We start from the raw sequence: 24,585 nt of genomic DNA, 5'->3' as shown, positions 1-24,585 counted from the left end.
CACAGGAAAAGGATTCCCGGCCCGAGCTCGGATCCTCTGCGATCAAGCATATTAGGCCCACGCCTTCGCAATATTGATACCAGTAAAACGAATATCTGAGTTACTGCAGTTTAGCCAGTATACGAGAATGGGTTCTATAGGAAATACGATGAAGGCCGCACAATGGGATCCCAAGCAGCAAAAGGCCGTTGTGAACGAGATCCCAATCCCAGAGCCTGCCCCAAACCAAATCCTCGTTAAGATGGCATCGGCGTCTCTCTGCCACTCAGACATCATGGCAATTTCCCAGCCCGACAAGACCGAGCCATTCACCATCGGGCATGAAGGGGCTGGCTATGTCGCCAAGGTAGGTGCCGACTGCAGGGACAAGGGCTTCCAGGAAGGGAACCCGGTTGGATTCTTGTATATCAACGGCTGCTGTTTCGAATGTGAAGCGTGCATGGTGCATAACACGCAATGTACCCAGGGCAAGCCCAGCGTCGCTGGATTTGGCGAGTTTGGCTTCTTCCAAGAATATGCTGCTGTCGACTGGCAGAATGTCATCCATCTTCCCTCTCAGCTGGACCCAAAGCGCAGCTCAGCGGTATTCTGTGCTGGGATTACAGGTGTGCAATGAACTATTGTTTGAAGTTGGGTGATGCTAACGGCTGTAGCTTTCCACGCCGTGGACTCTTGCAATCTCAAGCCAGGACAGTGGTTCGCTGCCATCGGAGCTGGAGGACTAGGACAGCTGGCTACTCAGTACGCAAAGGCAATGGGATATCAAGTCATTGCCATTGATATCAACGACAAGACGCTGGAAGCATGCAAGAGCCAAGGGGCAGATGTGACATTCAACTCGCTGACCCATGCTGATACCTATGCCGCTGAAGTGAAGAAAATTACCAACGGTGGCGTGCACGCTGCAGCGGTTTTCAGCGGCTCAGCTGCGGCCTACAAGGGAGCACCATCTATCATTCGCGTTGGGGGAACCTTGATGGTTATTGGCATCAGCCTCAGCCCCATGGAGGTCTCTACGTTTGCCCTGGCAGTCGGCTTATACAATATCAAGTCAGACAGCACTAGTACGCCCCAGCGCATGGGCAAAGCAGTGGACTTTACTGCAAAACACTCCATTACCCCCGAAATAGAAATACGATCGTTGGAGGCCATGGATGATATGATACGCGAGATGAAGGCAGGGACGTCGACCAAGCGGATGGCAGTTGTATTTGAATAATAGCTCTATTGCAACATTTCCCAGTCTTTAACTTCATTATTCATTAAGATATTCCCGATAGGTTTGTTGAACGTTTCAATGTAGTGTTTAGGGGCTGCCGGAAAAACATATCCAAAGTTACAACGCCCCATTATCAACACAAAACGAAGTAGAAATCTGCAAAGAAGAAGACCCATTGCAGTGACGCTATCATGTCCGAATTACCTGAATTTCCTCGTCTTTTCCGCCTCGACGGCAAGGTGGCCGTGGTCACGGGTGGTGTGTACAATCCATTTCCCAGGACACAATTGGAACGCTGACAGGAAGTGTACAGGGTCTCGAGGCCTCGGACTACACACTGCTACAGCACTGCTTCTTGCAGGCGCAGAGAAAGTGGTGATTGTTGCGCGAAAGGCAGAAGGTCCGCTTGGGTTCAAACAGGCCGTGGACAAACTCAATGCCTTGCCTTGTTCTGGAACTGCGATCGGATATGCCGCTGACCTCTCGAAGCCCTCTGACATTGAGAGGCTTGTCGATCTGTTAAAAGCAGAGCATCGCGTTGACATTCTGGTTGCGAATGCGGCGGCGACATGGGGAGGAGCCTTTGAACCCACGCCGGACTGGGCTGTCACCAAAGTGCTAGACTTGAACGTCCGCAGCATATTCCACCTCACAAGACTGTAAGAGTCCGTTTATTGTTTCAAACAACACAGTACACTGATGGTCCGTGAAGCCTCACGCCTTTGCTGGAGCGATCTGGAACCGCCGACTCGCCGTCACGCATCATCATCGTCGGCGCGATTGCAGGGCTGTCGGTTCCAGTGGTGGGCAAGCATGGCACAATTATGTATGCAATCTCCAAGGCTGCAGCACATCACTTGGCTACAAATCTGGCGGTTGAATTGGGGCCACGCAATATCTGTTCGAACGTCGTGGCGCCGGGGTTCTTTCCGTCCAAGCTGGCCAACGGTCTTATCGACCACTTGGGAGGCGTTGAATCTATGGCAGCTGCAAATCCAAGAAGACGGCTGGGGAGTCCTGAGGACATTGCTGGTGTGATGGTCTATCTCTGCGGTCCTGCAGGCTCATACGTCAACGGGGCTGTGATTCCAATAGATGGAGGGAACCACCTGCAGAGCGGACAGTTCGCAAAGCTATAGATGTCTCGAGATTTGAGTAGAGAGGTTATCATTAAGAAGGGTATCTGCGTTTATCATACAAGAATCGTGAAGCATGCTGGCACGGTAGTTTCTTAGACAGCCTCATTTTCCAGCCGTAAAACAACCTCGCCCTCCCCAATTGGCCGCTCGAAGCCTGCGATGAAGCTCTCTAGAACCTGCTCTGTCACAAAAAATGCCGAATCGCCGTCTTTCACGGCCAGCTGGTTCCTTGCTCTGACTCGCCGCCGCAGCTCGTCTGGATCGACTTCGATGAAGATTAGCACCCACCGGCCTCCTGCGCCCTCGACCAGGGCCTTCCACTCGTCGCGGGTGGCCTGGAATGCAAAGGAGAAATCGAGGATGATGTTCTGGGAGCCCTGCTGAAGTAACTGCGCCAGTTCTGTTCGAAGGGCAGGCTCAGCCTCTTCCTGGAACTCGTTGTATTTGTCCTTGGGATAGTCGACGCCGTAAAGGCCGTACTTGGTGTAGATGTACGAGTCAATTGACAGACGTTTGAACGAGGGGTGGTTGGATGTGATCCATTTAGAGACCGACGACTTCCCAGAACCTGTTGTATTAATTAATTATCGTTCCTCCTGGTGAGTTCGTGGACTGACCTGCAACGCCGCAGGTCATCGCAACGACCGGTCGGGGGTCACTCTCGCTGCGATGGAGGAACGCGCTGAGCGAGGAATAATCGGTGAGGACAGATTCAGACATTTCAGTGATTGACTGATGATTTGGACTACTCGACAGAAATAACGTGGAAAGCAAGAAAAAAAGAGACGAAATACGAAGAGAAAGTGAGTCATCGATTGCTGCCTGAGGCAGCCAACAGGCCTATGGGAACAAACTGTACTCGACACGAGTATACCAACAATTTAGCTGTCCTGCAGCCTGTTTGTATAGCTGATGTCTATTTGCCGTCGAGATTCCGTAATAGTTTGAAGATGTGAAGTGGGACCCAAACTTGGAGCTGGGGGTAAAAAGATACAGATATATATAACTGCCATCATTGAGATATTGTTACATTGCTTCTGCTCTTCAATACTAACGCCTGGAGTATCATGCCCCAAGCCCTGCAGCATCATAGCCATTATCTTCCAAATATGCCCGGAACTTGATGTCCTCGCTTTCCAATTCCCGCTGCATATCCGGAATCAGCCACCATGCGATAATCCCTCCCACAATCGTAAACGCAGACCCAATCAAGAACACGGCCTGCTGTCCCTTACCGACATCGCCAAACGAGTCCTGGATAGGCGTAAATACCTCTGTCCCAATGCTCGCCCCAGCCTTGCCAACCGCCGCTGCAAAGCCAAGAAAGTGGCCTCGCAACGGGGTAGGGAAGGATTCGGCGGCGCACAGAAATGTTGACACGCCTGGGCCCATTTCACCAAGCGCGTTGAAGATGCCGTACATGACGATGAAGAGCGGGAAGACGGACTGGATGGGACCGAGAGCGCCTCCCAGGATGAAGCCCCAGATGGACCAGATGAGAAAGCCCAATGTCATTGTCTGTTTACGGCCGATGCGGTCCATTAGCAGGCCACCGAGGAGGCAGCCGGGCAGGTAGAAGCAGTTAATCACGGTCTACTTATTATTAGTAGTTTACCAGCAGAAAGTGCTTGTATGAACTCACGCCCCAACCGATGTTTTGAATGGTCGTGTTGTCAGGGTTCATTTGCGAGATGATGGTGGACGAGAAGAGGCCGAATGGATACGTGACGAAGTCGTAGCAGAACCAGGCGAGAGCTACGACGTCAGTAACTGCATGATCAAGAAAGGCGAGCACGTACATGTTCCCAGCATTGGCTTCCAATATCTTTTCAGCACCAGCCAGTACGGATACCTGGACTTGATCGCATGCTTACGGTACTGCGTCGAGTTGATCATGCGGATTCGGAAGAAGCAGATGATGACCGGGAGCTTTGCCGTGAGTAAATATTGAAGATTGTGAATGGAAGACATACCACGAAGCCCAGGCCAAAGCACACTCTCCAGACACCCTGGCGGGCTTCCTGGTGGAAGCACGCGAGTACAATCAGCGCGACGATGCCGGCAGCGACAAAGCCCTGGACGAATTAGCACTTCACTCGCCTATTACCAGAGGTAATTACCATGTCAATGGCAAAGTCCGTTGTCGACGCGACGAGAAAGCCTCGTTTCTTGCGAAGTTTTGCTGTTTCATCAGCGGCTTCTGTTGCGCTTGTCGCGCATACAGGATACTCGCCGCCAGCGCCAAAGCCAGCGATCCCCCGAGAGATGATCATCATCCAGAACATCCTGGTCCTTGTTAGTATAGTCACGACTGTGAGGGAAAGGATAAATACCCCAGCTCTGACGTTCCGTGGGAAGCGGCAGCGAGGGCGACACCAAGAACGAGGAACAAGGTGGCTGCAATAACACCAGTTCTCCGACCCAGTCGGTCGATTAAGGCACCGAAGAAGATCATACCAAAGATCTCACCGATCAGAAACGAGTTGGACAATCGAGACTTGATATCGGAGGACATGGAGTTGGGGTATCTAGCCAGTTAGCACGACGCAGCATAATGGCGAGCAAGACATACAAGACAGAGAATAAAGGCTCCATGTAGCCAACTACATTATGGAGCGTGGTTAGAGGCGATAGTTGCCGTGGTATTTGGCAACATACTGATTTGGGCGTTGTATCCATCGCTAAAGAGAGCAAGCCCTGCAATGGCGACGTTGAGAACGCCGCTGCGTGCTTTTGATATAGGGCTCGATGTCGCCTCTTCATCCACGGCCATTTCCTTCCTGCTATCGTCATGCTGCTTGCGGTCCACCGAGATCTGGGTCTCGCTGGCCGTTGAGCTATCCTGTGCAGCAGCCATTGTGGTAGCGTCGTTAATAGCGATGAGCGATAGAATAAGGAAGTATTGCTTCCTCCATGTTGTGGTCCATCATGGCATGAATTTATTCAACAACTGCAATATTAGCATCTACTCTACAGCGCCAATGGCTGCCCGCGACGAGAGCACGATGCTGCCGCAAAGTAGGGCGCGTCGAAGCTTGTTTCTGGCTCCACGCCGCTCAGCAAGCCCAGGCCACGAGGACCAAGAACAGAAGCACATGGGCTCAAGGGCCAGTCCACATTCTGACAAGCGCCGGGGCGAACAGCGAGACTGAGAACGAGACCGAGAGCCATCCCGGCCGTGGCGCCGGGGTGGGTCGACTTCCCCACGATGTTGCTGGCAGAACCAATCAGGAAGAGCTCATGTGAAGATAGAATGTGGAATCGATTTGTTCTTCCTTTCTCATGCTGTATTATCCTTGATCGAGTTTGGGTCGTGGTGCGGACTTCCATCCGGTGGTCTTGACTCACAGGCGCGACAGGACGTCGCCAGTTGGGAGGAATGCGTTATAATTAAATATTTAATTGTAGAAATTGGCTCTAAACGTGGACTGTCTTGCAGGCTTCATCTAGTGCACGGTCAATACTTCAACGAGTCAGAAATGGAAAACAGCCACTATCCCCTATCCCCCGAGCAGATCGCTTCTTACCAAGAGGATGGATTCCTCCTCCTTCGGGACTTTCTCGATACACAAGAGACGGGGCATCTGCAAGAATGGGCCCAGGAAGTCCATGATCTCCCACGCACGCTTGATGCTTCCTACATGCCTTATGAGGTAACCCCTCGGCCCAAGCTGAATGCAATGGACGCACAATAACCAGCAACAGGAGGTAAATGCCCAAGGGAAGCGCGTCCTTTGCCGCACCGAAAACTACGCGAACAGCCACTCTGGATTTGACAGTCTTCTTCGAGGGGAGCGTGTCCTAAGTGTCCTGCAGCAGTTGGCCACAGAGGAGATGCTGCTTTTCAAGGAGAAAATCAACTACAAGCTGGCTGGCAGCGGTATGGCCTAGTTGGTATTACCCCCAACCTCAGCTTCTGACTGTAGACATAGGCGGATTCTCCCCTCACATTGACGCCAACGCGTATACCCATGTGAAAAACATAAAGCACCTGACCGTGCTCGCCGCAGTTGATGAGATGAATTCAGAAAACGGGGGCCTCGATGTCGTCAAAGGCAGTCATCGCATGTCAGTGCCACTCGGCGAGGACCGCTGCATTGAGCCAGCCTGGGTTGAGAGCCAGGAGTGGACTGCCTGCGACTTGAATCCTGGTTTGTTGTATCCCGTACTGGTAACCAGCTATCCTACTGATAGATGATAGGCGATATTCTGGTCTTCGGGTCTTACCTGGCTCACAGGAGTGGTGCCAACCTGAGCTCCAAGGACCGTCGCGCCGTGTATGCGACTTATAACAGACAGGCCGAGGGTGATTTACATGATCAGTACTACGAGGACCGGAGGAAACTGTGGCCAGCAACGCACATGCGCAAGGAGGGGGAGGCATATGAAGAGGGGAGGATGCGGTTTGGCTACGGGTCTCCGATGTTGACGGTGGAGGGGCGAGGAGAGCAAGGGGTTGTTGCATAGTTTACCTAGTATCTTCGCATAAAGTCAGAATTTGATTAGTTTATGATTCTGTATTATCGAGAAGCTTGAAATAATCTTGCGTCAGTTGAATCGCCGGGTGGAATACCGGCATTGGCATGCTGGATTCGCAATCAACAACTGCAATCGCCGTATCCCCTCGCTTAAACGCCTTTGGATAAACGTGCTCAGAGCAGTAGAGCTCGTATCTTAGTAAATGTTCTGGTTCTACCCCTCCTGTGGTCTCCAAGAGTCCAGATCATCCAGTCTCGGCCTTCGCCCCGGTCGCTCTCAGGCCGACTTATGTCCACTTATCAACCTCATATCTTCGTATGTACTGTGCCGCTGCCAGAGGAAGAAGCAAGCCAACCTCAGAATGTCGTTACCTCCCCCCTCTGAGAGAGCAGAATACCTGATCAAGTCGCTGGAGGATCACGGTCAAGGCGACTACATCGGCGAATCAATCAACCAACTAGAGCACTGCCTTCAAGCAGCACACCAGGCGCAGAAGTCAGGTACGTCTACACCCATGACCCTTAATTGGCAACTCTAAATGGGTGCGCAGGGGCACGATCCGAACTTATCCTGGCCGCTCTCCTGCATGACATCGGACAGATAATCCCACTGGCCGCAACGAAGGAGGCCCGCATGACATTAAAGGACAGCAGCGCCGAGAATGTGGGACGAATTGGTCATGAATCAATTGGCGCCGAATTTCTGAGATCGCTCGGGTTTGGCGAGAATGTTTGTCGGCTGGTCGGGAGTCATGTTGACGCGAAGCGGTAGCCACCCTTTTCAGTGCCAACATCAGGTTTATCCAGATTTCAGCTAATGTTCCATTAGATACCTTACAGCGGTGAGCGGCGACTACATGGACACACTCTCGTCAGCATCGAAAAAGTCATTACAGTTCCAGGGTGGTCCGTTTAGAGGAGAGGAACTCGAGCGGTTCAGAAATGACCCATTAAGGGACGAGATGGTGGCGTTGAGACTCTGGGATGATGCCGCAAAGGTGCCTGATATCAAGGAAACGACACCAAGAGCTAGGGAGTATTTGAGCCTGGTAGTAGACCATCTGGAGAAGCAAGAAGGCGTGGAGGTGTAGGACTATGTACTATGCTTGACCTTATGCATGCCCCAATCAACCATTCTGAATAGAGCGCTATTGGAGACGATGATACATATTGTACTGATACAGCCTTTGCTATTTGCCCTACACCTGGGTTGTAGGCGATGGCGTGGAATTATGGAGCGAAGGCATTTCGTGCTTCTTTTCCTCCTCCAGCAACTCACTGCGCCCGTAGATGTACCAAAAAACAATGGCATCCAGGATGACTGCGCCGACGATGTTTCCCAAAGTAACTGGGATGATACATTGGTAGATGTATTTGCCGACCCCGAAGTTGACCCCGTAGAACATGCCGATGGGCACGAGGAAGAAATTTGCGATGGAGTGCTGATAGCCCAGTGCAACAAACGTCCAGATCGGGATCCATATAGCGTAAATCTTCGAGACCTGATCATGGGCAGCGATCGAGAGGAACATGGCCAGACCGACAAGCCAGTTGCAGCCCACGCCGCGGAGGAAGTTCACCGACCACTGCACATTGACACGCCCTTCAGCCTGGGTGACTGCAAACTGCTTCTCTGCATCTGTGGACAGCGTGTCAGACCACCAGCAGAGAAAGCCGGCGACAAACAGGGCACCGGCGAGGTTGAAGATGTAGGAGGTGACCAGGTTCTTCGCCAGGTCGACAATGCGGGCCTTGCGCAGCAGCGTCGAGAAGACAACAACAAACAGGTTCGCGGTGAACAGCTCAGTGTTGACGACAGTGAGGATGACGAACCCAGTTGGAAAGGTGAAGCTGGACAGCAGCGTAACCAGCCCAGGGTTCTCCTCTCGCATCTTGGTAGCGCCGCCAGCAATGACGAGGTCAAACATCGCCCCGAGAGACAGAAATGCGCCTGCAAGAAAGGCCTTTATGATCAAATCGGGCCATGGAAGTCGGGACTTTGCGGCGCCTGAACGAATGAGTAGCGAGATGGTCTCCTTTGTCGGGTTGAAGGGCTCATCCATTTTGGACGTGGAGGAAAGATTTCAATCAATCTTCAATCTACGGTGCGTCACTATTTAAGCATTTGACAGCAACTAAATTGAGGGAGAATACGACGCTTTGGGAAAGACTAAACAGCCAGTCAAGATTGACCTTCGTTAGGGTTAAATTGTGGGTTCACAGCCATGACGTATCACCACCCGAGAATATCTGTCGCCCATAGAGAGGCGTATCTGATTGCCCAATCATATGATATAGGGATGCGTCTTGATTTCAACGACTGGCGACGAGAGGATCGGGGGCATTATATGACGAGGGATGCGATTGGGGCCACTGGGACAACAGTTTGGCTGCAGTAACCATATATAGTGTGGTTCCAACTTTAACTGATTAATCGTGTAGAGTGACGCGACAAGAGCCTGCATAGTGCAGTTTTGCATAGTATGTCATAAGCTAGAAACTGCTTGATTATCTATTATCATCGACAGGGACTCAATAAAGGCCGTCCACCCTTATTATTATACATTAGTGTCGCCGGAAGTAGATCTTTCGTGCTTTGCCTGTCGCCGTACGGAATGCCGCACCCAGAAACATGATACCAGGGCCCAGAGAATAAGAAATCCAAAGAGAACGCCGAGCGATAGCCCAAATGCAATGTGAAACTGTACTGTCCATATTATGGCCGACAGACAGCCGATATAAACACAAACACCAAAGAACCACCAAAGAGTCAAATGCACAAACATTTTCTGGAAAGCGATGGATCTTTCGTACCGAATGTTAAACCTGACGCGGAATTCACAGTCCTGCAGGCAATCAACGGCGATCATGTCTTCTGCAGCGTAGAAGACGAACGGGCGTAGTGGCAGTCCCCTCCGCTCGGAATCGATGCCAATCGGTATAGGGAAGGGGATCAGGGTGATGAGCATCAAAACACCAAGGAACCCAATGAGAAAGGCAGGAGAGTAGAGATACAATACAGGGATCTCCCTGGTGCTACTCACAACAAAAGGAATCAAAGCACAGATCATCGACACCCCGTAGACCCACGAAGTTGCGTCGAGCTCCCAGCGCGACTTGGACAATAGAGGAGCACATTCCTTCGGATGTAAAACAAGACGACATACCCGCGCTACCAGAATATAAAGCTCGCCAAAGCCGAAGCTGATGATTGCATAGCCCAGGATGTCTTTGTCGAACTCGGGCTTCGTGAGTGGGCATTGATCTGGGGTGGCTCCATGCGCTTTACAGTCGTCCCTCCACCGAGACACATGGATGTCATACCAGGAATAGTAAATTATGCACGGCACCACCAGATCAAAGATCAAGATAGCAGGGGGTCCCAGAATTATCCATAGATGGTGCTTAGCCTTGGGACTTTTCTGCATGAGCTTTTCGGACGTTGAGCGCCGCGGAAGTGCCGGTTGGACATGACGATCGGGGGCATCTTCATCCATTTAGTATACCTCCATTATTACCCGAGATTAGTTCGCATGAATATCTTCTCGAAGCCGGAGAGTCTGCAACTGGTTTGTTTATAGATCGAGCCCATGATGTGTGACGTCATGAGTCATGTGAGGGCATCCGAGTTCCGTAGTATTTCCTATTTGGGATTTGCCCTAGCAGCCCTGGACCGTTTACAAGTAATCAATAGGTAATCATGTTCGCGCCACCGATGAAGGCAAGCTGGAATTGCATTGGCCATTGGGTTCGTTTCTATATCAATACTCTTATAATCAATACAGTAGAAATCACATACAGCAGCCGCGAAAAAGAATTAATCAGACGACTCTACTCAACTTTAGTAGCATGAATGTGGTTTGACTCGAAACCCGTCCAAGTCGTCCTCTAGACAGCAAGGCATTCACCCCAACTCCTGGCAGCACTGTTAATAACCAAATATGAAAAACCTCTTTTCATGGCCCTTCCTGGTCATGTCGGTTTGCTCCAGTTCGAAATCCTCCTCAGTCCAGGTGGCAACGATTCTCCTCCGGCGCCGATTCTCCCACATATACAACACTCGCGAGGGCACCAGCCCCAGCATGCCAAAGGCCACAATGCCTAGTGTGATGCAAACGCTGGTGTAGTAGCTGGGCCCATACTGGGATGAGTAGATCTGGCCTGCAATGACACCCGACACATTATTCCAACCGTATATCCCCATGAGGATGTTCCGTGTCGCCTTGTCCGGAGTGTTGTCGTTAATCCAGGCTGCCGTCAAGGGATTCACCGATCCGGCTCCAATCATTATCACAAACAGGAACCCGTACCGGATGTTATTCTTGCCGGTCCCACAGGCAACCAATGCAATGTACCCGATGATGGAGAAGAGCATGGCAGCCGCTGCCGTCAAGGAACGCTCGTGGAAGCGGTCGGAGATGTATACGAAGGTAGTGAGCGCTACAGCACCAGCCATAAATGGGGGGACTGACATGAGATTCGCACGAACGCCCTCGTAGCCCATGCCTTTTACAATGAGTGGCAGAAATATGGCGAACCCATAGGCCGGGACCGTTGCACATGTCGTCCAGAGGATAATCAAAAGCTTGCGCCAGTCCTTGAAGGCGGTCTTGATGTTCTTCCAGGAGATCCTGTGGTCCATCTCCTCTGAATTCGCACCGGTAGCTCTGTCGATGCCCGCCGTGTCCAATTCCATGCGACGAGCCGCGTGGCGACGTTCATCGGGCGTGAAGAGCCACGCGGTGCTGAGCTTATGAGGCAGGATGAGAAAGGCGATTGCACCAACGAACATGGTAATAGTGCCCTCGATAATAAAGAGCAGCTGCCAGTCCTTCCATGCGGACGACCGGACCTGCAGAATGCCGTACGCGATGAGGGCGGAGAACGCGCCAGACAGGGTAAAGCTGGTGGAAATTAAACCCATACGGAGGCCGGCCATGTAAGCTGGGTAAACCGTGCCAATGTAGTAGAAGGTCGTGGGGAGGAAGCCAGCCTCGCAGGCGCCCAGGAGCAAGCGGAGTCCGTAGAGGTCTGCGCGGTTGTGACAGCCCCCCAGGCAAGGAGCATCAAAGGGATCCAGCGACTGGGGCCCACGATGCGGCCTATGGCGACAGAAAGGGGCATGAAGGGGACATATGTTGCCGCAAAGAGCGAGACTGAGTCAGAAACATCAGTGTCCCGGATGTTGGTGTCGAACACGAAGGTCTCAGAGGTTGCCGCGTTCCCAATATTGGATTTGTCGATTCCTTGGAGCTAAGCACCTTGGTCATTTTTCATCGTGTATCAAAGAGAGTGAAACGTATCAGGAATCCCAGGGCGAGGACAGGAACCACGGTGAGGTCCATTTTTAGGTTGATTCGCTTGTCAAACCTAGATTCCTCCTCCGAATGGGCGGAGTACCCTTGTCGTCCTGTCGTTGTTAGAGCAGGGCCGGCATTGCCGACTTTCTTAATGTTCTCGATATGTGTCGCGTGTTCTGTCTTCATGTTGGGTATTGGGAGACCGGATAGACGTCAAGTGGTTACGATCCCCACGATCCCGTATTAAGTAGTCCATCACACTGCGGTGGCTTATGACCGGCAGGTCCTTTGTCCTTGAGCGTCACGGAGAGCGCAGCAAGACAGAGTCTCCGAGATTGCCACAGACAGGAATCGCCTAGCACCTGCCCACTCGCTTTGACCAGCTTGGCAACTGGCCAGGATTGGAGTAAAGCCTGAGTATAATCGAATCCTTTGAAACAGGGCGTAGACCATTGGTTGCTGTTTTGATGAAAGACGGAAATTGCAATATCAGATTGATCATGAGGGCAGTGGGGACGCAGTGGGAACAGTCTGGGGACCTGGGGAACTGGGGCTCTTAGGGTTCACTCAGTCAGGCCGGAAAAGAGGGGAAAGTGCTTCTCAATATCCGGGTCTCAACGACCGTACTTAAATGCGATTTCGGCCTGGATTCCAGTGAGTCAGGCACCGAATCTTGTATATCTTATATCCCCAAAACGGTACCGTTTCCTGGCCGGTTCGAGAGCAGCTCCCAAGAACTCCCGCAATGGAAGCACCAGTTACACGGCCTCGACTTCCTGAAGCTGCCGCAGATGGCTGGGATATCAACAGCAGCGCCCTCGTCACGAGCAACGAGCCCGAGAATATCTTCCGCGAGTACGACTATTTACGTACCAACTGTCCTGTTGCCCATGTTGACCGGCATGGCGGGTACTGGGTTTTGACAAGGTAGCAACTCTGGTATATGTATTCTTTTGGACACGCTAAGAGGACCAGATACAATGACATCAAGGAAGTCGCGTCTGACAACGACCAGTTCATCTCGTACATCTGTGCCGTAGTTCCTGCTGACCCTCGTGGTATCAGACGCCCGCCACTCAAGTTTGACGGGGAGAATCACAAGCCATATCGGACTGCAATTGATCGAACCCTCAAGCCAGCACGGCTGAGGCGTCTTGAGCCGATGATCCAGGCTCACTGTGAGAGAGAGCTGCAAACCCTCCTCGACCGGGGCCACGGGGATATCTATGAAGAGTTCGGGTCCAATTTCACAAGCTGGATTGAGAGAGAGTGGCTGAACCTTGACGAGGCTGATGGTGAGCTTCTCGTTGATGGATTCGGCTCGTTTGTGTACGCCTGGCGAACAGGGGACTGGCCCACGGTGAAGAAGTGGAGTGATGCATGGTATAGCATTGCGAATCGAGTGGTCGCAGCAAGAAAGGCGAACCCCCAGGATCCGGACATGGATCCGGCTTCAAGTCTACTGCTGGAAAAGGATAGTCACGGCAACCCATTGGAGGAAGAGCATATCATGTTTGTGTCCCTGCCTGCTGGGAGCTTCAGCATCGGGGTAGGCTAACGCTGTCAGTGGATGTATCCGGCAGATTGTTATTATTGCCATGGTAGCCCCTACCATCGTCATCACAGCCATCACCAAGCACCTTGCTGAGGACAAAGAGCTACAGAACAGACTCCGCAATGACCGCTCTCTGCTTCCTGCTGCTATTGAGGAGTTCATCCGCTTGCACGTCCCCTACCGTGGCTTCTCGCGGACTGCTGTGGCGGAAGCGGAGATCTCCGGCACCAAAGTGCCCCCTGGGGAGCCCATTACAGTAGTGTACTCGGCTGCAAATAGAGACCCGGCACAGTTCCCCGAGCCAGACAAGTTTATTCTTGGTCGCGAGAATATCACCACGCACCTGGGCTTTGGGAGGGGGGTCCATCGGTGTGCTGGGACGTGGCTGGCGAGGATGATCGTCAGGATTTTCCTCGAGACGATGCTGGATAAATGTGCTGATTGGGACGTAGCAGGCGAGGTTGTGTACGCAAAGCTGCCTGAAATTGGGCCGACCAGCTGTCCGATCAAGTTTGTTGTGTAATTTGGCAAGCGATATATATATATATATGGATGTATGTATAAAATTTGCATAATCGGCCATGCATTGCTTACTCAGCAAAGACGTATCCTGATTTATGCGTGGGTCTGCCTACACTGGAACAAATGGCAGAACCAGCGCCAGTTCCACTCTGATAACTGGTAACTGAGCAATTGTACGTCATTGGGTCCATCCATCCGGTTTACATCACCGTCGCCTCCAAATATTTCATGCGATTGCCCCTCGTCGAGTCGCAAATTCATTCCTCTATCCATTCCGCACCCAACGACCAGCCATGGCACCCACCACCAGAAAGATCGTTTGCTTCTCAGACTTCGATGGAACTATTTTCATGCAGGATTCAGGTCATGTACTGTTCGATAATCTAGGCTGTGGCGAGAAGCGCCGTCAGGAGCTGGACCAGCAGATCAAGTCCGGCGAGCGTTCATTCCGCGACGTCTCGGAGGAGATGTGGGGGTCATTGAATGTCCCCTTTGAAGACGGGTTCAAAATCATGGAAAAGGAGTTGGACATTGACCCTGGCTTCCATGAATTTTACCAGTTCTGCGTTGCCAATGGCATTGAGTTCAACGTGATCAGTGCAGGGCTCAAGCCGATCCTGAGCAACGTGCTGGCCACTTTTCTCGGAAAGGAAGAGGTACGATGATAATTGACAGTCCACTGAGGGTTCAGTCTCACTGATGAATTTGCGAATAACAGGCTTCCCAAATCGGGATCGTTGCCAACGACGCGAAGATCGAGCCCGATGGCTCCGAATGGAAACCTGTTTGGCGGGACAACACCGAACTCGGCCACGACAAGGCGCTGTCCGTCAAGGAGGGTCGTGCGATCGCGGCAGCGGAAGACGAGAATGGAGAGATTCCCCTTATCATCTTCATCGGCGACGGTGTATCTGACCTGCCGGCTGCGCGAGAAGCGGATGTGCTCTTTGCCCGGAAAGGGCTGCGCTTGGAAGAATACTGCATCGAGAACAACGTCCCCTATACTGGGTTTGACTCCTTTTCCGAGATCAAGAGGGAAGTTGAAGCCATCATGAAGGAGGATCAGGACAAGACTGGCGGAGTGGGCACGCCTGCTCGCTTCAATCCTCGGGCAAATCTGTGGCGGCGTGTCTCGAGCCGGCAAGCTGTAAGTTCAGTCTATCCAAGGCTTCATCACCTACTAACTGGTACCAGGTCCCGAAATTTGTTGCTGCGACGCCCTCCAAGGAAGACAAGATGTTCTTGTGGCCCGAATTCTCCGAATACAAACCTCGAAACCAGACGAACAATCCTTCCTCATAATGTCTGGCATAGGCTCCTTTTGTTGAACAGTGCTCGGGGCGTTAAGGTCAGATAGACAGCATGTACATAGACGAATGTGAATGAACCAGATCTAGATGGACCATCCAACTGCAAGAAGAATTTCAAAGTAACCCCATATTTCCAGATACTTGTGGGAGCGTTTAGGGTTTTTTTTTTTTTAAAGCATACGCCGTGGCAACTGATGCCTCAACATACTCCCAGAATCGAGAAAATTGCCAACTAGTTAGTTAACTACTTAACATTAGTCATTGGTACTAATTAAATAAATTGACTAACGTGTATTAGTTGTTGGAGATGACTTTGGCAGCAGACTCCAACTCTGCTCTCTCAGCGTTGGATCCCAACTGCCCGCCATGGACCGCAATCCAGCGGACGCCTGCCGTACGCGCAAATATAGGTCGCGCCGCCAGAGACCGTAGGTTCTGCTTCCCAACGCTTCGGCCACGCTGACTGCTGCAGATGTGACAATTGCCGGCGGCGCCGAGTGTGCTGCTTACGCACAGAGAATGAACCCTGCTCCCTATGTCGGAGCCGCGGTCTACAGTGTACTTTTGTGTCTTTGCCGAATCCAAAGTTCCGTGCATTGGTGTCGGCAGATGAAATAGATCAAGGAACTACTCAACGGTTACCGGCCGGGGGAGAAACCGTGGACAAGGTCGCTTCCAGCGGTCCGGGGACGGGGAAGACGGAGGAGACCTTGCAATATGTTGGCCTAACGGGTGACCAGGATCCCTTCATTCTGCGATTCTGCCGAACGAAGCGTATCGAGGGGAGTACTGGCATCCAATGGACTTGCCATCACCTTGGGAATGATCCGCGACGGCCGGTCAGCTTTACCAGTGTCCCTGACCTGCACCTCGAAGCGCGCCCCAGCTACTATCCTCGGAGTCCTATCGTGGAATTGCTGCCCTCTAATCGTAGCAGCCTGGTGGACACCTTCTTCAAGATCGTCCATCCGGCTTTGCCGATGCTTGATCCTCGACCGCTGCAGAATTCTACTACATCCTCCACCCTCCTCGCTTCGGTGTTTGCACTAGCTCACCCTTATTGCATAGAGGCACAGAGCCTGGATCCTTGGGACTTTATAGACTTCGTCAGCCAGGCACTGCCGATCGAAGCGCGGAATGTCAAGCTCGAAACCATTGAGGCAGCCCTGTTGCACGCGCAACGCCACACATATATCTTTCGAGCGCCAACCATGCCCGGGTTGTGGTCTGACATGGGGTCAATTGTCGGTATGAGCTATGACATCGGCCTCAATATAGATGCCACAAACTGGGACATCCCAGAAGACCAGAAGAAACAGAGGAAGAGACTTTGGTGGACCGTATACGTCCAGGAGAAGTGGACGGCCCTTACCCTGGGTCGACCGTCTTATATCAATGATGACCAGCATGACGTGGAACAGCTACAGACCATTGATATCATTCCTGCGCCGAACGCACCGCAGGGCACTGAACTGTTTCCTGCGAGGGTGTTTGTCGCCGCAGCTCGACTGACGACTATCCTGGCGGATATATTGTCCCGGCTGTATACTGTCAAGGCGACAAAGGCACTTCAAGAGCTATCGGCAGAACAAGTGGGTGTGATCGCCAGCGATTTCATCAGTCGGCTTGAACAATGGAAGGAGGCGCTTTTCAATCCTCTACTAGGGAATAATACTATGTATGATCCGACAGGTAAGCAATCCCAAGTGCTGGTTACTCTGGACTCCCCGGCCCTGACAATCCGAAAGGTAATTTGCAGCTGCTGTACTTTACAGCGGAAATCACTCTCCTTCGGGCTCTCCTCCGAACGACAGCCGGTAATGAGTTCCGGCAACGGTCTGCTGCCCTCATCTCAAATGTAGTCCACTGGTTGCGGAACCTCCAGGTCAACTCTCTATCGGCCTTTTGGTGGATGAGTATGTTATCTTGCACTCTCTTATACCAAGGACGCTCATAGTTAATGCTAAGGAACCCTGTTCAGGCTCTAGAATCAGCTTCGCCATCGCAGGAGGATTCATGATTGGCATGTTCCTTTCCGCTACGGCCGAGGAGGATGGGGAGTATTGGATGGTACAGCTCAATCTCTATCGCGATCTGCTCAAGGCGCATTCGGTAAACTTCGATATCACAAAATTGGCAGCTATCAGGCTCGACTTGATGCTTCAGCGAGAAAATGGGGAGAAAGCTGAAGAGGAGATACCTCACATTTCAGAGGCACAAGGCCCAGGAACTCGGGATCAAGATGAAATCCATTATCCATCTTCAGCTGCAGCTGACGATAATATAGTCCTCGAGCCAGTGACTATCACTGGGAGCCAGCAAGTACGAGATGACTTCCAAATCGATCCGTTCGTGGCATTCGGGAGCACTTACGGACTTGAATGGAGCGAGAACCTGGATTTCGATATTCTGTTTCCTTAACTAGTATATATATATATAGAGAGAGAGAGAGAGAGAGAGAGTCTTTGGGCGGGCATTTCAAGCATCATTCACGCGGTATAGCCTCGCTTCCCATGGCCGGAGCGCACCATCATCTTCCATCGGGTAGTTGGTTAACACGAGTTGAGCATCCTGTACTATGGAGAGTGTGTTCCCATCGAGTGCCACGTCTTGAGTCGAGAAGTTTAATAACACCACCGCGCTATTTCCTCCTTGCAATGTCCTTTTGTACACGAAGAGCTGCTCGTGGTCAGGGTGGAGCAGCTTGAAATCACCATAGACTAGCGTCTCCCACTGCTTTCGCTGCTGCAGCATTTTCTTCCAGAACGCCAATACACTATTCGGATCGTTTCCAGCGTCTTCCACATTGCAAGCAACGTAGTCCGGGTTCACCTTTCGCCAGGGCGCAGCCGTTGAGAAACCGGCGTATGGCTGCGTCCCAGACCACTGCATCGGTGTCCTCCCGTTGTCGCGAGCCCTCTTCTGTATGTCGTCCATGACATCTTCCATGTCTTGCTTCGTCACCACCTCCTGTTTCCTCTCTTTCTTTTCCTTTTCCTGGGCGTAGTGCATTTGCGACACGACGTCGTCGAACTCCTCGATTCCCCAGCTGCGCGGCAGATTGATCATTCCAATTTCCTGTCCCTGGAACACATACAGCGTTCCGCTAAGAGTTGCCAAAAACATGGCAAGCAGCTTGCCTGACAGCCAGCGAAACTCGACACTATCGCTTCCAAAGCGCGAGACACTACGGCCTTGATCGTGGTTCTCCAGATACAGGCTGTTCCAGCCCCCATGGGCCTGCATCCCCGTCTGCCACTTATCCACGACTCTTTTCAGCGTGGAGAGCGAGAAGTCGCGCCACCCAAGCATGGTGCCCGGGACACGGTCGAGATCCATATGTTCCCAGGGGAATATCATGCAGAATTCCTCACGGGCCGGGTGCACGTACTGCAGTGCCATGTCGACCTCCTCGACGTGGGGGGTTTCGCCGACCGTCATAACGTCGTATTTCGCCAGGACCTTCTGCCCGATATCGCGAAGGTACTCGTGGCACTTAGGCCTGTTGAGGTACAGATGCATAGCTGGCTGGTGGGTCGAGGAAGGCTCGATGATGTCGGCGTCGGGGAACCCAGGGGCTTTTGCGATGTAGTTAATGGCATCAATCTAGAGGAATAAAGTCAGTGGCCCTTTTCTTTTACCCTCAGGATAGAACTATACACGTACTCGGAACCCGTCGATTCCTTCTTCCAGCCAGAAGGTCATTATGTCTTCGACTGCCTTACGGACGTCCGGGTTCTCCCCTATGTTATCCTTCAGCGACATCGCTAAGAAAGGAAGAGAGAAAGCAACTTACAGTTCAGGTCCGGCTGCGTTCTCGTGAAAAGCCGCAGATAATACTCTTCGGAGCCCTCATCCCACTCCCAAGCGGACTCCGCGCCAAAAAAAGATCTCCAGTTATTCGGAGTCTGCCGTCGACCAAGGGCATCGTACTTCGCAGGCTGCCAGTAATACCAGCTCCTCTTGGGATCCTCGCGACTCGACCTGGACTGCCGGAACCACTCATGCTCGTCTGAAGTGTGGTTCACAACCAAATCCATAATGATCCTAATCCCGGCATCCTTCAACCCCCGTTTCAGTTCTCGCCAGTCCTCCAGTGTGCCATATGGTGGGTGGATGTCTGTGTAGTCAGAAATATCGTAGCCCATGTCGCGCTGGGGGGACTTGTAGATGGGACAGAGCCACACAACGTCAATGCCGAGGGACTTGAGGTAGGGGATCTTGGATATAATCCCGCGAAGGTCACCAATGCCATCGCCGTTGGAGTCACAGAAGGATGCTGGGTAGATCTGGTAGACACTTGCTTCTTTCCACCAGGCTGGGGTTTTGTGTAGTGCTGAGCCCGTGTGCTTGGTGGCCATGACGGAGTGTCTCGAGGCGCTATAATATCCGTTTCTAGGTTGGATTGACTAAAATGCTGTTGACCTTCCAGTGCATACCTAGGTAGCTCTTTTGTATCCCGTTCGGCGATGCGGTCAAATATTTGTTGCGCGGATAGGGCTGTACAGGGCGATTCGTCCCGCAACGCGCAACGGAGAATACTCCAACTGCTATCCTCCGAACTGTGTGATATTATTGGTAGATACCGTGCGCAACGCGCAACGGAACCCGCAATGCGCAACATTAGTGGCGCGGAGTACAATGCGGGCAGGGGCGCAATTGGTTCCGTTCGATCATTATATAGACTCACCCCTGCCCGCACCCGATACAGATTTAAGATAATGAGGATTGATGCAAGTAAATATGGGTTTAATCAGCTTCCGAAAGCCAGACATCTTGTCTGAGATGACATGGCGCGTGCTGGGCATTTATCTATTTGTCTCGGTAAGTCGAAGCTTCTTCGCTTGGATAACAAACATGCCGACTATATGCAGTGCTAACTTCCTTTAGTTTGGATCGTTTGTACGTTCATACAGGTCCTTTGGCCAGTACAGTGCTTATTATGATTAGAATTTCGGCTTCGACCTCGCCTGGTGGTCGTCCTGTCTCGGGCTTCAACAGTTCGCTGACGACTATGGTGTCTCGCCGGGCCCTGGTCAGGCTAATGTGATTCCAGCTGCCTGGCAATCTGCTGGAACAGGAACTCCAAACGCCGGGATGGCAATCGGCTGTATTGTCGGCGGCTACTGCAATGCATACATAGGCAGGAAAATGACTATAATAGTGTTGGCCGTTGTATCGATTGTGGGTGTCGTGCTACAGTGTGCCGTTCCAGTGAGTCCAAGCCCGAGGCGACTACTTGCGAATTGGATATATGGCCTGACATAGGAAAGTCATACTGGGCTGTCATCGCCGGCCGCACCATCAACGGTATCTCCATGGGAATGGAAGCCAACGTGATCCCAACCTACAGCGCCGAGCTCGCACCCGCGGCCATTCGAGGCTCGCTTGTGAATTTCTATCAGTGGTGGCAGATTGTCGGCAATATCGTCTCTGCGGGCTGTATTTACGGCACATCGAAGACTTTGTCAGGGCACTGGCAGTATAAGCCCGTCATGATTGCGCAAGCAGGCGTGCCATTGATCCTGCTCTGCGGCGTGTGGTTCATGCCCGAGTCTCCAAGGTCGGTACCACCCTTTTCGACAGCACACTCTCTATATACATTCCAATACTAAGCAGAGGAAATCCTCCAGGTGGCTCCTCATGAAGAACCGTCGCTCCGACGCGCAGACGGCCCTCGCATCCATCCGTAAAGGCAAATCGAGTCCCAGCGAAGTTTACCTAGAGCTGTTAGTTATTGAAAGCGCACTCGAAGAGCAACGATCGCTCGCCGCAAGCACCACATACTTTGATTGCTTCCGGGGCGCGAACCTCCGCCGCACGCTCATCGCCGTCCTCGTCCAGGTCATGCAGCAAATCCAAGGCAACAGCTTCATGAACAACTATCTCGTCGTCTTCCTGCAGCGCATTGGGATCCAGAACGGGCTACAGATCTACCTTGCGCAGAATGCGACACAGCTTGGTGGCGTTACGCTATCGTTTTACTTCACCGATAAGATTGGGCGCCGGCCGCTGTTGATTGTGTCGTCGTTTTTCATGGCTGTGCTCATGTGGACTGTTGCTGGGCTAGGCGCGTATACTGAAATACGGGGCTCAAGCAAAGCGCAAGGGTGCGTTGGTGCTATATTGATCTACCAAGCGATCGCAGCGGGCTGCTGGGGCAGCTGTACGTGGATCACGACCTCTGAAGCTGCCGCCGCGGTGGTGAGGGAGAAGACCATCATGACCGCGACATTTGTTAGTTTCTGTATGGTGCTGCTGGTTACGTACATCAACCCGTTTGTCCAGGACCCCGGGTATGGAGATCTTGGAGCCCGGGTCGGGTTTGTGTATGGTGGGTGCTCGCTTCTGGCCCTTGCGTGGGCATTCTTCTTCCTCCCGGAGCTCAAGGGGAGGAGCTTGGAGGAGCTGGATGAGATGTTTGCGAGGAGGATACCTACAAGAAAGTTTGGTGACTACGTTTCGCCGACTGGGACTGATGACACCAAGGCGCAGAATATTGCTGCAGAGAGTGAACAGGTTACCAAGTGACGATAACGAGATTGGGGTGGGCCGGGGGAATTGATGATGGGTGTTTTCCTTGGATCCTTATTGAAGGATACTACAGATCCTAGTAAAAATATTTGGATAAGCCTGTTACACAAAGGTACTTATACTCGTATATCTAAATTGTGTATTATTTCTAGATTCTGGCGACTAACCACCTTATCCATGGGACAGGAAAGAGAGTGGAGTAAACCTAAGTCTTATACCTGGCCTGAACCTTTATTCAAGCCATTATTCGGACTACCGTGGTAGCCTCGAGGTAAATCAACCGCTTATCGTTTGCCAAATCTTCCCATACCACGTGGTGGGTGCTGTGGTTTCCCAGAACTCCTGCTCGAGCTGCAGATGCCCGGTATAGAGATCGGCAGCCAGAGGCTCGACGAAGCTTGTGCGGTAGATGAGCTTATGGCCCAGGTACAGGATCACGAACAAGATCAGACTAATATACGCCACAAAGAAGTTGGACACGCTAAATGCTGGAACCCATGCCGTAAAGCCCTGTGTTAGGATGATGACGATGTTGCAAACGAGCCCGTACCACGCCAGGTATGGTTGCCACATCGCTCTGTATGGAAGCAGCTTGCGCGACATGTTCTGGGCCTTGAGTGCGCGCATGAATCCGATATGGCAGGCATTCAGCGTGGTCCAGGTGATGAAGCCTGCCACCCCACAGATATTGAGAAGCCAGTTGAACACAGTACTCCCGGAACTGGACACGTTAAGGAAACCAAGCAGGCCAAATGCAGCTGTAATGGCGACACTATAGTACGGGACACCTCGAGCCGATGTTATTTTCACCCATTTAGGGGCGAACCCTTCTTGTGCCAGACCGATTAGAACGCGGCTGCCACTGTACACATTGGAGTTTGCTGCAGAAAGCACGACTGTCAGTAGAACTGCGTTGATGATGCTGGGCAGGACTTTCACGCCGGCCAGCTTAGCAGCAATCACGAAGGGGGATGCAGAGGCATCGGTAGCTCCAGATAGCAGATTCTGATTATCATACGGCACCAGGATCCCAATAAAGAAGATGGTCGCAATAAAGAAGAGCAAAATCCGAATAAAGCTCTTGCGGATGGCAGAGGGGACAGTCTTCTGGGGGTTTTCTGCCTCTGCAGCTGCAAGGCCGACGAGCTCCGTGCCCTGGTAGGAGAAGCCAGCTTGTATAAGGACAGCCCAAAAGCCGACGAACTTTGCAGTCGGTCCTGGTGGAAGCAAATACGAGGCGAACGGTCCAGGATGAACCCAATAATGGAACCCAAGGTAGCCTTCCTTGCCAGCACCAGCGTTGATGCAGATCGAGAAGATGAGGAATCCCACGATGGTTACGACTTTGACACTGGAAAGCCAGAATTCCATCTCACCGTAGAAATTCACCGGTAAGAGGTTCAGCACAGTGACTACCACCCAGAATATCGCGATGAAGATAGATATCGGGATTGAAGCGTCCCAGTACTGAATGATGAGCCCGGTGGCAGTCAGCTCGAGGGCAAAGTTGACTGCCCAGGAGAACCAGCAGATCCAGCCCATGGCAAAGCCCAGGCTGGGGTCAACAAACCGGGTTGCATATGTCATGTACGCGCCAGGAATCGGGATGTAGGTTGCCACCTCGCCTAGAGATGTCATGACGGAGTAGACAAGGGTTCCGACAAATATATAAGCAATAAGAGCGCCGACCGGGCCTGCGTGGGCAATGGCAGTCCCGCTGCCGATAAACAGTCCTGTTCCGATGGTACCGCCTGGTGTTGTAGTAGTTGTAAGTAGGTAGACTTGGGCTTTATTAGAACGACAACCCACCGATTGCAATCATCTGGAGATGTCGACTCTTCAGCCTCCGTTGCAGGTCTGGCAAGGGGTTTGACCCGTTCCCTGCATGCTTTTCGGTAGTGAGGTCGTATATGTCCCCTGCATGGTTGCTCTGAATGGAAGGGTCGTGGTTCGCGTTATCCTGCACTGGCTTGGATGTTTCATTGCCCTGCCGCTCAATGTCCATATCGAGACGTCGCTATGTTGAGGCGTCGAGAATGCGGGCACTAGAGTTGGTTATAAAGTCGAGAGCGGCGGGCAACTTGAATCGGACGGCTCGTAGGCGATAACACAGGAATACAGTCACAAACGGGTCAATTTCGCAGTCAGAGTGTAGGCAAAGAGAATAATATAGAGTACGTACAGAAATGCCGACCTTATACCAGAATCCCCGGAGACGCCATACTACGGCTCGCGGGGATATCCTGGAGACGTTTGGGGTAAATCGTGGGGCTCACGACCGGATGATAACCGGTGGATACGGAGATTTGGGGTAATCGGAGCTGGCTCCATACTATTATCTACTGTAACTGTGGGAGCCTTTGCAGTGTTGGAGAGAAGCTTTGCTGGGATAGCGTCGACTTTCCTCATTGGGACAAGCGACAACCGGGACTGTTCCCGGCCTGCACAACCGGGCCGGATGCTTCAATTATCTACTGCAGTTTTCTATTACTCACAGTTTGAACTCCTTGATCCCCCGCTGCGCACTG

The 24,585-nt window shown here is 52.1% G+C and overlaps 15 protein-coding genes across 15 annotated transcripts; 8 read left to right on the top strand and 7 right to left on the bottom strand.

Moving 5' to 3' along the window:
- Positions 1 to 148: 148 nt before the first annotated feature.
- APUU_10047A (uncharacterized protein) lies at positions 149 to 1,219 on the top strand (the record flags this gene model as incomplete). The annotated part of the gene is made up of 2 exons (XM_041701151.1): positions 149 to 605; positions 654 to 1,219. The coding sequence occupies 2 exons, from the start codon at positions 149 to 151 to the stop codon at positions 1,217 to 1,219; spliced, it is 1,023 nt and encodes a 340-aa protein (XP_041549413.1).
- Positions 1,220 to 1,410: 191 nt separating this feature from the next.
- APUU_10046A (uncharacterized protein) lies at positions 1,411 to 2,358 on the top strand (the record flags this gene model as incomplete). The annotated part of the gene is made up of 3 exons (XM_041701040.1): positions 1,411 to 1,477; positions 1,533 to 1,878; positions 1,932 to 2,358. The coding sequence occupies 3 exons, from the start codon at positions 1,411 to 1,413 to the stop codon at positions 2,356 to 2,358; spliced, it is 840 nt and encodes a 279-aa protein (XP_041549412.1).
- A 92-nt stretch (positions 2,359 to 2,450) lies between these two features.
- Positions 2,451 to 3,078, bottom strand: APUU_10045S (AAA family ATPase; the record flags this gene model as incomplete). Its single annotated transcript, XM_041700929.1, has 2 exons — positions 2,451 to 2,926; positions 2,976 to 3,078. 2 exons carry the CDS (start codon positions 3,076 to 3,078, stop codon positions 2,451 to 2,453), a joined length of 579 nt encoding a protein of 192 aa, XP_041549411.1.
- Positions 3,079 to 3,423: 345 nt separating this feature from the next.
- Positions 3,424 to 5,215, bottom strand: APUU_10044S (uncharacterized protein; the record flags this gene model as incomplete). Its single annotated transcript, XM_041700818.1, has 8 exons — positions 3,424 to 3,951; positions 4,001 to 4,113; positions 4,158 to 4,287; positions 4,332 to 4,433; positions 4,479 to 4,644; positions 4,692 to 4,886; positions 4,931 to 4,961; positions 5,017 to 5,215. 8 exons carry the CDS (start codon positions 5,213 to 5,215, stop codon positions 3,424 to 3,426), a joined length of 1,464 nt encoding a protein of 487 aa, XP_041549410.1.
- A 622-nt stretch (positions 5,216 to 5,837) lies between these two features.
- On the top strand, positions 5,838 to 6,825 carry APUU_10043A (phytanoyl-CoA dioxygenase family protein; the record flags this gene model as incomplete). The annotated part of the gene is made up of 4 exons (XM_041700707.1): positions 5,838 to 6,011; positions 6,064 to 6,238; positions 6,291 to 6,509; positions 6,560 to 6,825. 4 exons carry the CDS (start codon positions 5,838 to 5,840, stop codon positions 6,823 to 6,825), a joined length of 834 nt encoding a protein of 277 aa, XP_041549409.1.
- Positions 6,826 to 7,198: 373 nt separating this feature from the next.
- On the top strand, positions 7,199 to 7,927 carry APUU_10042A (HD domain-containing protein; the record flags this gene model as incomplete). Its single annotated transcript, XM_041700596.1, has 3 exons — positions 7,199 to 7,337; positions 7,388 to 7,604; positions 7,666 to 7,927. 3 exons carry the CDS (start codon positions 7,199 to 7,201, stop codon positions 7,925 to 7,927), a joined length of 618 nt encoding a protein of 205 aa, XP_041549408.1.
- A 108-nt stretch (positions 7,928 to 8,035) lies between these two features.
- Positions 8,036 to 8,899, bottom strand: APUU_10041S (formate/nitrite transporter family protein; the record flags this gene model as incomplete). Its single annotated transcript, XM_041700485.1, has 1 exon — positions 8,036 to 8,899. One exon carries the CDS (start codon positions 8,897 to 8,899, stop codon positions 8,036 to 8,038), a length of 864 nt encoding a protein of 287 aa, XP_041549407.1.
- A 495-nt stretch (positions 8,900 to 9,394) lies between these two features.
- APUU_10040S (uncharacterized protein) lies at positions 9,395 to 10,333 on the bottom strand (the record flags this gene model as incomplete). The annotated part of the gene is made up of 1 exon (XM_041700374.1): positions 9,395 to 10,333. The coding sequence occupies one exon, from the start codon at positions 10,331 to 10,333 to the stop codon at positions 9,395 to 9,397; it is 939 nt and encodes a 312-aa protein (XP_041549406.1).
- Positions 10,334 to 10,764: 431 nt separating this feature from the next.
- Positions 10,765 to 12,322, bottom strand: APUU_10039S (uncharacterized protein; the record flags this gene model as incomplete). The annotated part of the gene is made up of 3 exons (XM_041700262.1): positions 10,765 to 11,992; positions 12,034 to 12,089; positions 12,167 to 12,322. 3 exons carry the CDS (start codon positions 12,320 to 12,322, stop codon positions 10,765 to 10,767), a joined length of 1,440 nt encoding a protein of 479 aa, XP_041549405.1.
- Positions 12,323 to 12,881: 559 nt separating this feature from the next.
- On the top strand, positions 12,882 to 14,214 carry APUU_10038A (uncharacterized protein; the record flags this gene model as incomplete). Its single annotated transcript, XM_041700151.1, has 3 exons — positions 12,882 to 13,063; positions 13,112 to 13,648; positions 13,704 to 14,214. The coding sequence occupies 3 exons, from the start codon at positions 12,882 to 12,884 to the stop codon at positions 14,212 to 14,214; spliced, it is 1,230 nt and encodes a 409-aa protein (XP_041549404.1).
- Positions 14,215 to 14,506: 292 nt separating this feature from the next.
- APUU_10037A (putative 2,3-diketo-5-methylthio-1-phosphopentane phosphatase) lies at positions 14,507 to 15,515 on the top strand (the record flags this gene model as incomplete). The annotated part of the gene is made up of 3 exons (XM_041700040.1): positions 14,507 to 14,869; positions 14,932 to 15,360; positions 15,408 to 15,515. 3 exons carry the CDS (start codon positions 14,507 to 14,509, stop codon positions 15,513 to 15,515), a joined length of 900 nt encoding a protein of 299 aa, XP_041549403.1.
- A 374-nt stretch (positions 15,516 to 15,889) lies between these two features.
- APUU_10036A (fungal specific transcription factor domain-containing protein) lies at positions 15,890 to 17,944 on the top strand (the record flags this gene model as incomplete). The annotated part of the gene is made up of 4 exons (XM_041699929.1): positions 15,890 to 15,951; positions 15,996 to 17,215; positions 17,272 to 17,439; positions 17,505 to 17,944. 4 exons carry the CDS (start codon positions 15,890 to 15,892, stop codon positions 17,942 to 17,944), a joined length of 1,890 nt encoding a protein of 629 aa, XP_041549402.1.
- A 57-nt stretch (positions 17,945 to 18,001) lies between these two features.
- Positions 18,002 to 19,884, bottom strand: APUU_10035S (glycoside hydrolase family 13 protein; the record flags this gene model as incomplete). The annotated part of the gene is made up of 3 exons (XM_041699818.1): positions 18,002 to 19,129; positions 19,190 to 19,266; positions 19,320 to 19,884. The coding sequence occupies 3 exons, from the start codon at positions 19,882 to 19,884 to the stop codon at positions 18,002 to 18,004; spliced, it is 1,770 nt and encodes a 589-aa protein (XP_041549401.1).
- Positions 19,885 to 20,266: 382 nt separating this feature from the next.
- On the top strand, positions 20,267 to 22,054 carry APUU_10034A (uncharacterized protein; the record flags this gene model as incomplete). Its single annotated transcript, XM_041699707.1, has 5 exons — positions 20,267 to 20,347; positions 20,414 to 20,425; positions 20,474 to 20,737; positions 20,797 to 21,086; positions 21,157 to 22,054. The coding sequence occupies 5 exons, from the start codon at positions 20,267 to 20,269 to the stop codon at positions 22,052 to 22,054; spliced, it is 1,545 nt and encodes a 514-aa protein (XP_041549400.1).
- Positions 22,055 to 22,333: 279 nt separating this feature from the next.
- APUU_10033S (uncharacterized protein) lies at positions 22,334 to 24,062 on the bottom strand (the record flags this gene model as incomplete). Its single annotated transcript, XM_041699596.1, has 2 exons — positions 22,334 to 23,808; positions 23,867 to 24,062. The coding sequence occupies 2 exons, from the start codon at positions 24,060 to 24,062 to the stop codon at positions 22,334 to 22,336; spliced, it is 1,671 nt and encodes a 556-aa protein (XP_041549399.1).
- Between the last annotated feature and the right edge of the window lie 523 nt (positions 24,063 to 24,585).

The sequence above is a fragment of the Aspergillus puulaauensis genome, chromosome 1, assembly GCF_016861865.1.
Source record: "Aspergillus puulaauensis MK2 DNA, chromosome 1, nearly complete sequence".
Classification (NCBI taxonomy): Eukaryota; Fungi; Ascomycota; class Eurotiomycetes; order Eurotiales; family Aspergillaceae; genus Aspergillus; species Aspergillus puulaauensis.
This window is presented reverse-complemented; position numbering and strand designations above follow the sequence as displayed.